Source organism: Podarcis melisellensis, assembly GCF_964234715.1.
Source record: "Podarcis melisellensis genome assembly, chromosome: 18".
NCBI lineage: Eukaryota > Metazoa > Chordata > Lepidosauria > Squamata > Lacertidae > Podarcis > Podarcis melisellensis.
Window position 1 is genome coordinate 10,446,049 of NC_138536.1, and position 15,416 is coordinate 10,461,464.

Genomic DNA, 15,416 nt, shown 5'->3' on the forward strand with positions numbered 1-15,416 from the left:
TGCAAAAATATTCTGGGAGCCACATGCTTGCTGGTGGGTGCAGGGTTAGAAACTCAGATTTATAAGCTAGGAGCCAAAGGACTCCTTAAGGCCACGGCTGCAGTATCCGAAACAGAATGTCTATAGTTGCCATTCTGGGGCAAGGCGGGTCTAATGTCTTATTTTCCAAGTGATGGACTGACTCTGACTGATTCTCTGTTAAACATCTGGCTAGTTGAGAGGAAAACTCTGAGCTCGCTTAATAGCTTTGAGGACTTAAAAGAGGAAAAGTCAACTTGATCCAGTGATTATATTGGCCTATTCCAACAGGATGAACAGAAAAGGCATTTTGGCTCCAGAAATCCGTTCCGATTGCGCGGATAATAGATAACGGATAGAATTTTACAGGATGCGGTATTAGTGTGCGAAAACAGCCCAGATTCAAGGATCCCCGGATTGTGGAGATGTCAGGAGCCATCATCACTTGGTCGCAGGTGGCCGATAGCCTGGTGCCCGGCTAATTCTGGACAGGTTGGAGGCAGATTCCAGGCCGGTCCATGGGCAGAGAGGTGACCCCCCTGAGGGATAAGGGGTCCTCAGCCATCTAGGGCTTTTAGAGGTTGAAAGAAACAAGAAACTTAACTGGGTAACCAGCGCAGTTTAGGCAAGAACTGATGCAATACACTCAGACCTTCTAATCCTGTTTGTTAATCCCGGTAGCCAAATTCTGCGCGATTGGGTTATCTCCAAGGGCAGCCCCACGGAGAGTGATCTGCAGTAATCTAGCCAAGAGGTTACCAGAGCATAGACAGTGGAGGTTAGGGTCAGTGGTGGTGGAAGGCGCAAGTAGGTCCAGAAGTACTTCTCTTCCGAAGTCAAGTCCCGCAGGGCCCTGGTCTCTAAGCTAAGGGAGCTGGGCATGTTTAGCCTGGAGAAGAGGAGGTTAAGAGGTGATATGATAGCCATGTTCAAATATATAAAAGGATGTCACATAGAGGAGGGAGAAAGGTTGTTTTCTACTGCTCCAGAGAAGTGGACATGGAGCAATGGATCCAAACTACAAGAAAGAAGATTCCACCTAAACATTAGGAAGAACTTCCTGACAGTAAGAGCTGTTTGACAGTGGAATTTGCTGCCAAGGAGTGTGGTGGAGTCTCCTTCTTTGGAGGTCTTGAAGCAGAGGCTTGACAACCATATGTCAGGAGTGCTCTGATGGTGTTTCCTGCTTGGCAGGGGGTTGGACTCGATGGCCCTTGGGGTCTCTTCCAACTCTATGGTTCTATGATTCTATGAAGTAAGGTCCTCCATTAACAACAACAACAACAACGACAACAACAACATGATTTTGGAGGTCCCCGGTCTCAAGGTGGTGAGATTGGTCTCAACTAGGGCCAGGGCCTTTTCAGCACTGGCCCCGACTTGGTGGAACGCTCTGTCACAAGAGACCAGGGCCCTGCGGGACTTGACATCTTTCCACAGGGCCTGCAAGACAGAGCTGTTCCGCCTGGCCTTTGGTTTGGACTTTGTCTGACCCTTACGTTTCCCTCCCCTTATGGTTTTGATCTATGGGCTACTTTTCAAACGAGGCTGCATTTTAAATCGCATTTTAAACCTGTACAGTCATACCTCATGTTACGTTTGCTTCATAATACGTTTTTTCAGGTTGTGTCCCTCGGTGACCCAGAAGTACCGGAAAGAGTTACTTCTGGGTTTTGCCACATGCGCAGATGCGCAAAATGACGTTATGTGAATGCGCAGAAGTGGCGAATTGCAACCCATGCGTGCGCAGACGTGCCACTGCGTGTTGCGTATTGCTCATGTTGCGAACAGGCCTCTGGAACGGATCCTGCTCACAACCAGAGGTACCACTGTATTTTAAATTGGTTCCCGCCCTCCCATTATGTTTTTACTGTAATTTTACTGGTGTTAGCCGCTCTGAGCTCAGCTCTGGGCGGCGTATAAATAAAATCTATTATTCTTATATTAATAATAATAATAATAATAATAATAATAATAATAATAATAATATACCGTATTTTTCGCTCTATAAGTCACACCAGACCATAAGACGCACCTAGTTTTGGGAGGAGGAAAACAAGAAAAGAAATATTCTGAATCTCAGAAGCCAGAACAGCAAGAGGGCTCGCTGCACCAGCGAAAGCAGTGATCCCTCTTGCTGTTCTGGCTTCTGGGTTAGCTGCGCAGCCTGCATTCGCTCCATAAGACGCAGGCACCTTTCCCCTTACTTTTTAGGAGGGAAAAAGTGAGTCTTATAGAGCAAAAAATACGGTAATTGTACCCCACACATCAGACAAGTTTGCCCCAGTCACTCTGGGCGGTGGATGATCAGTTTAACCCAGAAACGCTGGATAAACGTTTCTGTGTTTTTAGGTGGCTGGGGAATTAGGGAAGGAGGGTTATCTGCTGGCCTGCTGCCAAAATTCTGGCTTTTGGAGAAGGGACTTTTAATATTTATTGGCTGAGGGGGGAGGGGGGGTCTGGCCATGCTTACTTTATAGACACAACAGGCTGTGGGCAGGAAATTATTCCAGTCAACACACAAACATTTGAATTAGTCCTGGAAAAAACATCAACTGTGCTAAAGGCAGCTCCATAACCTCCCCACCAGCTGAAATGCACAATTTCAAGAGTGCATGAACACACACATAAAAAACACAATCGTGGCACATTTTTTATTCCTCTCTTCATTTTATATATACCACATTTTTAGCCAAAGCTTTCTTTAAAGACTATATATGGTCATTTCCCCTGCCTGTATATTTTTAAATCCTTAACAACAACCTTGCGAGGTGGGACCGGGTGGAAAAGAGGGAGGCTGACCGTCCACCCAAGGTCGCCCAGCGGTCTTCAGCAGGGATTTGAACCCGGGCTGCGGCCTTGGGTTTTGGTGTGCTGTTTGCCCCCTGCTTTTGTAGCCGCAACACTGAAAACAAAACAGCTGGCTGTAAGGACGGCGTGGGAAATTGTCAGAAATTGGAAGCCTGGTAAAACAGATTAAAAAATGCGTAACCTAGAAATAAGGCAGAAATCCATCAAAGGAGTGTTAGAAACTGGGCTAGAAAAGCTAGGAGCCAAATGGGGTTGTGGGCGCCAAAACAGAATGTCTAGTCACCATTTGGGGGGTCTACAACACTTTTTAATTATTATTTTGATAAGCATGAACTAATACACAATTCATGAGCACTGTGGGTTAAACCACAGAGCCTAGGACTTGCTGATCAGAAGGTCGGTGGTTCGAATCCCCACGACAGGGTGAACTCCCGTTGCTCGGTCCCAGCTCCTGCCAACCTAGCAGTTCGAAAGCACGTCAAAGTGCAAGTAGATAAATAGGTACCACACCGGCGGGAAGGTAAACGGGGTTTCTGTGCGCTGCTCTGGTTCTCCAGAAGCGGCTTAGTCCTGCTGGCCACATGACCCAGAAGCTGTACGCTGGCTCCCTTGGCCAATAAAGTGAGATGAGCGCCGCAACCCCAGAGTCGGCCACGACTGGACCCAATGGTCAGGGGTCCCTTTACTTTTAACATACAATTCACATGAGTGACACATTGTTAATATCATTGTTAATACAGTGGTACCTCGGTTTAAGAACAGTCCTGTTTAAGAACGATTCGGTTCATGAACTCTGCAAAACCGGAAGTAGTGTCCGGTTTGCAAACTTTACCTCGTTCTAAGACTGGAATCCAAACGGTGGAAGGGTACCGGCGGCGGGAGGTCTCATTAGGGAAAGCGTGCCTCGGTTTAAGAACAGTTTCGGTTTAAGAACGGACTTTCGGAACGGATTAAGTTTGTAAACCAAAGTACCACTGTACATGTTTAATTGGGTGTTTACAATGAAAATATTGGTACCATACTTCTCTTTATTGTCAAACTCCTTAACATATTGTCTATTTTTAACATGTTTCGAGGCACATACATTTTAGTAATCACTGAGTGTCAGCCAGACCCAAAAAATGGCACCCAGGCTTTTTGAGGTGCTTGTAAACGGAGCATCTTTAGGCGCAAAAGGCGCCTGGCGCCCTGCTAATTTCAAACCCTGCATCAAAGCAATTCATTGCAGCGCAGTGCGATCTCAGTAGTGGTTTGGAATAATCTAGAATGGCTGCTGAACACCAGCTGTGTCAGGAGACTCTTAATTTCAGGGTCCTAGATTTGAGTCCCACATTGGGCAAAAGATTCCTTCATTGCGGGGGGCTGGACTAGAAGACCCTCGTGGCCCCCTTCCTACGCTACAATTCTATGATCTGCACTATGCATTTAAAGTGGGATCGCGCCACGTTAAACAGTTGCAGCTTCCTGCAAAACATTCTGGGAGCTGTAGTTGGACAAGAAGCAGAGAGTTGTTGGGAGACACCATATTCCCCTCCATGAACTACAACTCCCAGCGTTCCCAGTGAAGAGGGAATGATTATCCAAACCACTCTGGGAACTGTAGCTCTGGGAGGAGGATAGAGCGTCTCCTGACAGCACCCACAGAGCTACAATTCCCAGACGATTAACTTATACAGTCATACCTCGGGTTACAGATGCGTGAGTTTGCGTCTAAAGCACTAAATTGTGCTTTGCGCATGTGCAGAATTGCAACCCGTGCGTGCTCAGACGCGGCACTGCGGGTTGCGAACGCTGCAGATTGCGAACGTGCCTTCTGCACGGATCATGTTCGCAACCCGAGCGTCCACTATATCCATGTTCCTTACACTAGCCGGCTGATACGATTACAGTGGTACCTCGGGTTAAGAACTTAATTCGTTCCAGAGGTCCGTTCTTAACCTGAAACTGTTCTTAACCTGAAGCACCACTTTAGCTAATGAGGCCTCCTGCTGCTGCCGCACTGCCGGAGCATGATTTCTGTTCTCATCCTGAAGCAAAGTTCTTAACCCAAGTTACTATTTCTGGGTTAGCGGAGTCTGTAACCTGACGCGTATGTAACCTGAGGTATCACTGTACTATTAACATTTGTAGACCGCCTTTCATCGGCAGATTTCGGGCCGGTTTGCAACATAAAAATATGCAAACTGGACTCTCTGACCGCTGTAGTTTTTGTGTTGATAACAGGGAAAAAACAAAAATGGGTTGCTCATTTTTTTTTGCTGGTGGAGGGGAGAAGGTGTGTCTGAAACTGGACAGAGACTTTTGCAAGAGTCACAGCTCCCTACAAGCTCTTGGGGACAGCTGATATATTTTGTGTTTGTAACACAGCACAGAACGTGGCACATATTAGCCGTGTGCGCATGGATTTCTGGAGGGGGCTTTTTCCCCTCCTGGGCAGCCCCACTCTTAGCCAAACCTTTGCCGCCAGCGCTGCCGTGGTTCTGCCGGCACCGTGGTTCCGCTCGTCTGTTTATGATGTGGCTTCCTTTTCCCCCAGAGCCCGGCCTCCTCCTCCTCCTCCTCTTTGACGTAGAGTCGGCTGATGCGCTCGCTAGGTCTCTGAGAACTTGCTTGGTGGCGCTTCCTCCCTCCTCTCCCCGCCTGCTTTCGGCAGTCAAACCAGGAAATAGAAAAAGAGTCTCCGTTTGCTGGGTTGGAGAGACAGAGAGAGACACACACGGAAGCGTTTCTCCAGAGCTATTCCACGGAAAGGTTTTTCTTTTCCCCCCTCCCTAAGAAAACCCACGCTTGTGCAAATCGGGAGATAGAGATATATATTTGGGGAAATTGCAGCCGCCTCTCTGGAGACAAGGAGGGAGAAGCAGGAGGGTAAGGAAACTGGGAAATGTGTTAAACACACCGTGGGAACAAGTTGGACTGCTGGTGCTGGTTTGCAGGCCCAGGATCCTGCTTCCATGGGTCACCTGGGTGCTGTGGGGATGCTCAAGGGGGGGACCCCTCGCCCTTTCGCCTGTTCTCTGCATAGGATTTGCACCCCCTTCCCGTTCTGTCTGTGTTTACCTGAGCTCAGAAACTTGGCAATTTCCTGGTATCTTGAATCTTGGGGAGAACTTTGGACGTGCGAGGCTATTGGGCGGCAACATTCTTTGTTCACAGGATCCGAAAAACTTCCCTTCCGCATCGAGAACTTAGACAGCTAGCCCATCAACGTTCCGGTCCCTTTGTCATGCTAGCTTTCCCCTGGCGAGAAGTTAGAACGTTCTTGGGCTTCACCTCATCTTTGTTTCCATGCGTGTAGAAAGCTAGTCCTTCAGCAGACCTGTCTCTTTGACACGCCGGCTTTCCACTGGCAAGAAGTCAGATCTTTATTTAATAACAAAATTAACCCTCTTTAGCTCCCTCTTTAATTAGGATGATCCCGCCTTCCTCCGCCTCGCTGGCAGTCGCTTGGGAGTTTGCTTCCATTTCTCCCCTCTTCAAGAGAGGTCTCTCCTAATCCAGGGCACCTTTTTAAAAACTGGGTGTTTTGGTTCTTTGGGGGGGGGAGTTCCCCCCTGCCTCTTCCACCAGCCACAAGCCCCTTCGCTTCTTCTTCTTCTTCTTATTCTTATTAAAGTGGTGCCTCGCAAGACGAAATTAATTCGTTCCGCAAGTTTTTTCTTCTTGCGAGTTTTTCGTCTTGCAAAGCACAGTTTCCCATAGGAATGCATTAAAAATCAATTAGTGCGTTCCTATGGAGACCGCTTGCCAGGCTGGCGGTGCGGAGAAGGGCTTTTCTCCCCACCGCAAGCCTTCAGCACAGGTACGGGAACAGAGGGGAAGGCGCACAGCGCTTCTCCTCTGTTCCCGGGGCTTGCGGTGGGAGGAGGGTTTTTCCTCCCCACCGCCAACATTCAGAACAGCATTCTGAATGTTGGCGGTGGGAAGGAAAACCCTCCTCCCACCGCAAGTCTTCAGGACAGCCTTCCGAAGCCTGGTGGTGGTAGGAGGTCTCTCCGCCCCACCGCCAGGCTTCGGAGGAGGTCCGAGGACAGTGGGGAAGACGCGCTGCGCTTCCCCGCTGTCCCGGAGATTTCCCTATGGGCTTTTGTCTTGCGAAGGAAGCCCATAGGGAAATTCGTTTTGCGAAGCGCCTCCAAAACGGAAAACCCTTTCGTCTAGCGGGTTTTCCGTCTTGCGAGGCGTTCGTCTTGCGGGGCACCACTGTATTATAATTATTAGTGAAATGCTTCCCTAAGGGAGAAAATCAAAACTGCAATTCTGGACCAAAGTTTCCTGGGATCGTGAGCGCAGTTGCGTTCCGAGGGTCTTCTTGAGAAAGCGATGGCGCTGTGAGACACTTAGCGCACAGCTAACCTGTGGAACTCTCTGCTGCAGTGGTCAGCAGTGGACACCAACCTTGGATGGCTTTGCAAGAGGGTTGGATAAATCTCTGGAGGAGGAGAGGTCTGTCGATGGCAACTACTCATACTACTACTACTACTAACAATACTAGCCACAGGGCCTCTGCCCTGCCTCCAGGGCTGGGCGAACAAATGCTTCTGAATGCCAGTTGTTGTGGGACGGAAGGGAGCTCTTGTACCCAGGTCCATTTACGCCCTTCAACCAAGGTTCCAGGGGCCATTGGGCAATGAGCTTCTATATATGAGTTCCCAGCTTTGCTCATGCTATTTGCTGTTGTTGTTTAGTCGTTTAGTCGTGTCCGACTCTTCGTGACCCCCTGGACCAGAGCACGTCAGGCACTCCTGTCTTCCACTGCCTCCTGCAGTTTGGTCAAATTCATTTTGGTCGCTTCTAGAACACTGTCCATCTACCTCGTCCTCTGTCGTCCCCTCCTCCTTGCGCCCTCCGTCTTTCCCAACATCAGGGTCTTTTCCAGGGAGTCTTCTCTTCTCATGAGGTGGCCAAAGTCTTGGAGCCTCAGCTTCAGGATCTGTCCTTCCAGTGAGCACTCAGGGCTGATTTCCTTCAGAATGGAGAGGTTGGATCTTCTTGCAGTCCACGGGGCTCTCCAGAGTCTCCTCCAGCACCAGAATTCAAATGCATCCATTCTTCGGTGATCAGCCTTCTTTATGGTCCAGCTCTCACTTCCATCCATCTCAGCTGGGAAAACCATAGCTTTAACTATAATGACCTTTGTTGGCAAGGTGATGTCTCTGCTTTCTAAGATGCTGTCTAGCTCATGCTATACCAGCAGATAATGACTCGGCCGCTAAGCTCACTTGCGGGCTGCCTCTTAGCCCAGCCTTCCTCACAGGACTGTCGTGGGAGTCTAAACACGGCCACATACACGCCACAATAGGAATGCAATAGAATGGGGACGTCCAACTCCCAATAGACTGCGATCTGCTTACAGCATAAAAAAATGGGCAGTGATCTACCCAAAATTGTGGAGCTCTTTTTTAGTAAGCCAAAGTTGGTTGGGTTTTTTTTTGCTTTTTCTGCTTTTTTGTAAGGAGAGCGCTGAGGGGCCAGAGGTCAACCAGGATCTACCAGTTGGACATGCCTGCAATACAGTGGGACCTCTGGTTGCAAACGGGATCCGTTCCGGAAGCCCGTTTGCAATATGAAAAGAGCACAACCCGCAGTGGCGCGCCTGCACACGTGCAGGTTGTGGTTTGCCGCTTCTGCGCATGACGTCATTTTGCGCTCATGTGCAAGTGGCGAGACCCGGAATTAACCCTTTCCGGTACTTCCAGGTCACCGCGGGACGCAACCTGAAAGAACGTAACGTGAAGCGGACGTAACATGAGGTATGACTGTAGAATTAACGGCTCTCATGATGGACTACAGTGGTACCTCGGGTTACAGACGCTTCAGGTTACAGACTCCACTAACCCAGAAATATTACCTCAGGTTAAGAACTTTGCTTCAGGATAAGAACAGAAATCGTGCGGCGGCGGCAGGAGGCCCGCATTAGCTAAAGTGGTACCTCAGGTTAAGATCAGTTTCATGTTAAGAACAGACCTCCGGAACGAATTAAGTTCTTAACCCAAGGTACCACAGTATATGGAACTTGCAGAACTGACTGGGAGACTCTGAGACCAGAGAGAAGAGACGGTGGAAGAAGAATGGAAGAAGTTTAAGGAATATTTGAAGGAATATGTTAATATTTAAATCTTAGAATAGCTTGGAAGTGGATAAAGGCTGTAAGGTTAGAAGTAGAAGATAGTGTATTTTAAAAGAGTATTATTTGTTAGTGATCAAATGTGAAGTTTTTTATGGTTAAAGTAAGTGTGATAAAAAAAAATAGGGTTAGAAATTATGATATATGTAAACTGCTAAAGATGAAGTAAAATGAAAATCAGATAGGTGGGACTTGGGGAAGCCCACTTAACAATGTTTAGAAAAATAAGGATAAGACAAGAATCTGTTTGTATTGTTTGTTTTTCTGTTTGTGTTCTTTATTTGTGTTATAAAATGAATAAAACATTTTGAAGAAGAAAAAAGAATTAACAGCTCTCATGAAGAATTGGCTTGTACAGTGGTACCTCGGGTTACATACCATAGCTGTCAACCTTCCCTTTTTTTGCGGGAAATTCCCTTATTCCAACGCCGTTTCTCGCTGCTATCCTGGATTGTTAGATATCCCGTAGACTGTCCCCGGGACAGGTGAGGCTGCTGATCCCTTATTTTCAAATCTGAAAGTTGACATACGCTTCAGCTTACAGACGCTTCAGGTTACAGACTCCGCTAACCCAGAAATAGTACCTCGGGTTAAGAACTTAGCTTCAGGGTGAGAACAGAAATTGCACGGCGGCAGCACGAGACCCCATTAGCTAAAGTGGTGCTTCAGGTTAAGAGCAGTTTCAGGTTAAGAACGGACCTCCGGAACGAATTAAGGACTTAACCCGAGGTACCACTGTACCTGAAATATAACTCTGTGGATGCTTGTTTCGTATGCTAACCTGCCGTCTGTTCCCCCTCCAGCTCGGACGTGAAGCGTTGTCGCAGGACAGCCCCTCCGAATCTCCCCCTTGCCGCCATGTCGCTGTCTTCGGAGAGCAGCCCGCTGCAGGCGCCGGAAGGAACCTCCACGGCCCCTTCGAGGAGAGGACCCCCGGCCCACTAGCGCAGCACATGCGGGTGACGGTCCGCCCCCTGGCGCCCTCCCCTCCTCCTCCTCCTCCTCCTCCCGGGATGGTTTACTGACCAAGAAAAGAGAATCGGCGTTTTCAACCTCCTTTTCCTCTTCTCTCGCTTTCGTGCTCCCCTTCCCCTCCTTCCCCCTGACCCCCTACCCCGCCCTCTCCCCGCCCTGACCCCCCAGCCGGCCCCCGCAACGTTTCGGCCCTCGGATTTGCATGGCAGCAGCGTAACCGTGGAGAGGCCAGGGTACCACAAACTTATGGATTTTGATAAGAGAGGAGGCAAAGGGGACGCGGAGGAAGGGCGAAGGATGTCTAAGACAGGGAGCAGCCGCAACACGCACGGGAGCCGGACGTCCGGGACCAACTCTGGAGTCTTAATGGTCGGCCCGAACTTCCGTGTCGGGAAGAAGATTGGGTGCGGGAACTTTGGGGAGCTTCGACTAGGTGAGTCTCTGCACCTTCCTGTCCGTGGCCTGTTTTCAAATTCCAAGAAAAAAGCACACCAAGAACTCAGGCCAATGTAAGTTTCAATAGTGGGAGTGGTCCCTACTCGCAAGTCAATGTTGTTGTGTCCGCCTCTTCGTGACCCCCTGGACCAGAGCACGCCAGGCCCTCCTGTCTTCCACTGCCTCCCGCAGTTTGATCAAACTCATGCTGGTCGCTTCGAGAACACTGTCCCACCATCTCGTCCTCTGTCGTCCCCTTCTCCTTGTGCCCTCCATCTTTCCCAACATCAGGGTCTTTTCCAGGGAGTCTTCTCTTCTCATGAGGTGGCCAAAGTCTTGGAGCCTCAGCTTCAGGATCTGTCCTTCCAGTGAGCACTCAGGGCTGATTTCCTTCAGAATGGAGAGGTTGGATCTTCTTGCAGTCCATGGGACTCTCAAGAGTCTCCTCCAGCACCATCGCTAGTCAGTAGTCAATAGTGACAAAAACGAATCCATTCAAAATTATTCTGACAAGGATTACAAACTCAAACAGAGATTACAAACTCAAATTCGTAAAAATATGTATGACCCTTTAAAAATTAGGTAAGGACCCCCAAATGTTATATAATACTGTTTTACAAATTATAATTTATGATAATTTAGGATTTAAATGTATCTTCATGTAATATTTGATACTTCCAGCTGATGAAGGTGAATACATCGAAACAGGGCCCTGTCCTGGTTTCTGATCCATAATTGACTTCTGAATTCTGCTCAATGATTGAAACTAAGACCTTCAGGTCGAATTTGACTATGGACTAACATGGACTTATCTCTACTCATAAACTCTTCTCTCTAATTCTGTAACGAGTTATTGTGTTATACATATTTTTATGAGTTTGAGTTTGTAATCTCTGTTAGAGTTTGTAATCCTTGCTTGTCAGAATACATACTTTTGAATGGATTAGTTTTTGTTACTATTGACTATTGACTTGCGAGTGGGGACCACTCCCACTATTGAAACTTACATTGCCCTGAATTCTTGGTGTGCTTTTTTTCTTGGTATATTTAATAAGAAGAACTCCCAACTGTTTTCAAATTCCACCCTGCTTTCTGAACGCAATGCATTCCCAGGAAATGGTTTGCTGAAAGAGCTGGCTGACGATTCCCATTATTTATAGGGACATTTGATGCATGCTTTCTGTCCCAAACTGTTGCAGACCCCCCAGCAAAAGTCAAACAAACGGGAGGAACCTGGTACGTCTCATTTCTTCTGCTCCCTAGTTTGTTCCATCTCTCTCCCTCCCTCTGTGGCTTTTGCCCGAAAATGGCTTCCGCTGACCAGCGAAACACAAGCAGGTGTGGAAGTGGGCGCACTCTGGCGGTTCGGATATCTGAATCAGCCACTCGTGTATCAAGGTTTGGGTATAATTACTTCACTGAGATTTTGGATAACGGGCCTTTCCTGCTAGTGGGAGCTGTGCGTGTATAAAATGGGGAGGATGATTAGAACGACAGGTGAAAATGAAAAGGTGAGAGGCAAAACTCTGAAGCAGGTACGCAGAATGAGTGCAGTTGCACACGGGTTGAAATAGAATCTCAGCGTAATGTGATGGTCAAGCTTACGATGAAGGTTGTCTTGGAAATTATGGCTCCACAGTGATCATATAAAAAGTGCCCGCAGGTTCTAGTCTGTGTTGAAATCTCAAATTGCGCGTGATTTTCTCCATGACGACTACATCAATAATAATAATTTTTTTTATTTAAATGCTGCCCATCTATTGTGTTGCTCCAACCACTCTGGGGGGCTCCCAACTAAGTATTAAAAACACAATAAAACATCAAGCATCAACAACTTCCCTATGCAGGGATGCCTTCTGGTGTCTTCTAAAAGTCAGTTCTTTTATCTCCTTGACATTTGATGGGAGGGTGTTCCACATGGTGGGCGCCACCACCGAGAAGGCCCTCTGCCTGGTTCCCTGTAACCTCGCTTCTTGATTGAGGTAGAGACGCACCAACACTTTGAATTGTGCTCCGAAACGTACTGGGAGCCAATGTAGATCCTTTAGGACCGGAGTTGTATGGTTCCAGTCACCAGTCTTGCTGACGCATTCTGGATTAGTTGTAGTTTCCGAGTCACCTTCAAAGGTAGCCCCACGTAGAGCGCATTGCAGCAGTCCAAGCGGGAGATAACCAGAGCATGGACCACTCTGGCGAGACAGGGAGCGTCTCAGATGGAGCTGGTAGACAGCCGCCCTGGATGCAGAACTGACCTGCGCCTCCCTGGACAGCAGTGAGTCCAAAATGACCCCCAGGCTGCTCACCTGCTCCTTCCGGGGCACAGTTGCCACTTTCAGGACCCCACACCTACCTGCCCCCCAGAAACAATCCGTTAACCGCCATCCATCCTCCAACCTCCTCCAGACATTCACACATCCCAGAGTGGGCATCTGTTGGGGCTGTTTCCCCGTTGAGTTGCAATTGCCAGTCAAACTGCCCAGTTCATTCTGTTGCAGCCACCGCAACCGAGGTTTCAGGTGGCATTTGGCAATTAGCTGACGTATCTGAGTTTCTAACGCTGTGATCCTGCCGCCTAGCTGAGCACCAGCAATGTTTGCAGACCCTGGCAGTGCCAGTCATGTTTCCCTGGGAGGATACGTCCCGGGTGCCAGCTGGACAGTAGCCCCTCTCCATTGCTCTGCTGCTAAGGCTATATTTTCCGCTACATCCTCCCAAATGCCAGGGATTATCTCTCCTCCTTTATCCTCTGCCGCCCGCAGGCCCAGCTTCTCGTTCCGGCCACCCCCTGGCAGACAGACAGATCTCCGCTCAGCTGGAGCTCCCACCCTCTGGTTTATTTATTTTTGTTTCTTCATTCACTCCACCCAAGCCCAGATCCATAGCTGTCAACGTTTCCCTTTTTTAAGGGAAATTCCCTTATTCCAAATAGGATTCCTCGCAAGAAAAGGGAAAAGTTGACAGCTATGCCCAGATCAGGTTTCCTTTTCCGGGTCGTGTTCCTCAAAGACGTGGTATTTTGAATGTCGCACTCATCAGTTCCCCAACCCCGCAAAAACCCCAGCTTCCAGACTTGAAAGCAATCATAGAATCATAGAGTTGGAAGAGACCCCAAGGGCCATGGAGTCCAACCCCCTGCCAAGCAGGAAACACCATCAGAGCACTCCTGACATATGGTTGTCAAGCCTCTGCTTCAAGACCTCCAAAGAAGGAGACTCCACCACACTCCTTGGCAGCAAATTCCACTTTCGAACAGCTCTTCCTGTCAGGAAGTTCTTCCTAATGTTTAGGTGGAATCTTCTTTCTTGTAGTTTGGATCCATTGCTCCGTGTCCGCTTCTCTGGAGCAGCAGAAAACAACCTTTCTCCCTCCTCTATGTGACATCCTTTTTTTATATATTTGAACATGGCTATCATATCACCCCTTAACCTCCTCTTCTCCAGGCTAAACATGCCCAGCTCCCTTAGCCGTTCCTCATAAGGCATTGTTTCCAGGCCTTTGACCATTTTGGTTGCCCTCCTCTAGACACGTTCCAGTTTGTCAGTGTCCTTCTTGAACTGTGGTGCCCAGAACTGGACACAGTACTCCAGGTGAGGTCTGACCAGAGCAGAATACAGTGGCACTATTACTTCCCTTGATCTAGATGCTATACTCCTATTGATGCAGCCCAGAATTGCATTGGCTTTTTTAGCTGCCGCGTCACACTGTTGGCTCATGTCAAGTTTGTGGTCAACCAAGACTCCTAGATCCTTTTCACATGTACTGCTCTCAATCATAGAATCAAAGAATCGTAGAGGTGGAAGGGACCTCTGAGGGTCATCCAGTCTAACCCCCTGCAACACAGGAAGCAACAGCTCAAGCATCCGTGACAGAGGGTCGCTGAGATATCCGTGGCCATGGGATTGTGCAGGATTTTTCAAAAATCTGGTGTGCCTGGGCAGAGAGTAGCATTATTCTCTGCAAAAATTAAATTCCTGCAAACTCAAAAAGTTTGTAGACCTTAAAATAAGGCAGCCCACCGCGAATTGAGCTGAATTTTACAGAAAATGAGTTCTATCTGTGTGAGTCGGTGTCGGTGAACATATGCCAATTAAATTTATACAGAATCAAACGTTTCTGGAGATTTTAGACTGAAGGCATTCCACACAGTGAAGTAGCAGCCACAGTGGAATTGTGTAGGATTTTTCAGAAGGGTGTCTGTGTTTGCAAGGAACACAGATGTCTCTGCGTAAATTAAATTACTACAAAAGTTTTTAGACCTTAAGACTAAACGCACGAGACCCAGCAAAATAGCCACAGGACCCAGCAGAGGAGTTGTAGTGGTTAATAATAATTATCATTTACTTTTAACAATTTTTTGAAGGTTTTTAACATATTGAGCACTAAAACCCTAACACGTTTATAAAAAGATAATGCAAAGCAATACGTCCCAATAGGAGAAGAACTGAGAAAGAGAGTGTGAGACACTTAATCTCAAATTGTGGGTTCAAGCCCCACGTTGGGTGAAAGATTCCTGCATCTCAGGGGTTGGACTAGATGACCCTCAGGGTCCCTTTCCAACTCTACATTCTCTGATTCCCGTACCTGCTCTGCACCCTCCCTGAGAGAACCATCCTCTCCTGCCGCTCTTGCAGGTCCCTCCCACCTCCAGCTGCCCCCTTCCTGTGTGTCCTCCGTAATTCAAAATAAAAGGAATCCCAATATAAAAGAATAAAAAAAATAGACACAATACGATAATCTTTGTTGTCATTGTCCCATACAGAACAACGAAATTGAAAAATTTACATAGGACATTCAAAAACCAACAAGCCTGCTATCCCAGCTATCCCAACCTGGTTAGCCCCCTAAAAACTCTGATACCCCATTTTAAAAATACAATATACTCCCATAGAGACTCCTTACACTGCGTTTAAAACCAGAATCGCATTTGGATAGAAACTGTTTCTCAGGCGGCTGGTCCTAGTCTTTATAACCCTGGACCTTCTTCCAGAAGGCAGAAGCTGAAAGAGATCATTTCCGGGGTGCGCACTATCCTGCGCTATCTCTGCAGTTT

The 15,416-nt window shown here is 47.9% G+C and overlaps 1 protein-coding gene across 3 annotated transcripts in view; it reads left to right on the forward strand.

Annotated features, from left to right (window-relative positions):
* Window positions 1–15,416, forward strand: part of CSNK1G2 (casein kinase 1 gamma 2) — a 57,100-nt gene that overhangs the window by 11,722 nt on the left and 29,962 nt on the right. For 2 of the 3 annotated variants that reach the window (XM_081895696.1, XM_081895698.1), the window contains exon 2: window positions 9,760–10,364. In XM_081895696.1, coding sequence (XP_081751822.1) covers window positions 10,178–10,364 — 187 coding nt within the window. In that variant the 5' untranslated portion in view covers window positions 9,760–10,177. Of the gene's footprint in view, window positions 1–5,545; window positions 5,698–9,759; window positions 10,365–15,416 lie in introns of those variants that run through there. The other variant, XM_081895697.1, reaches the window with a different exon arrangement.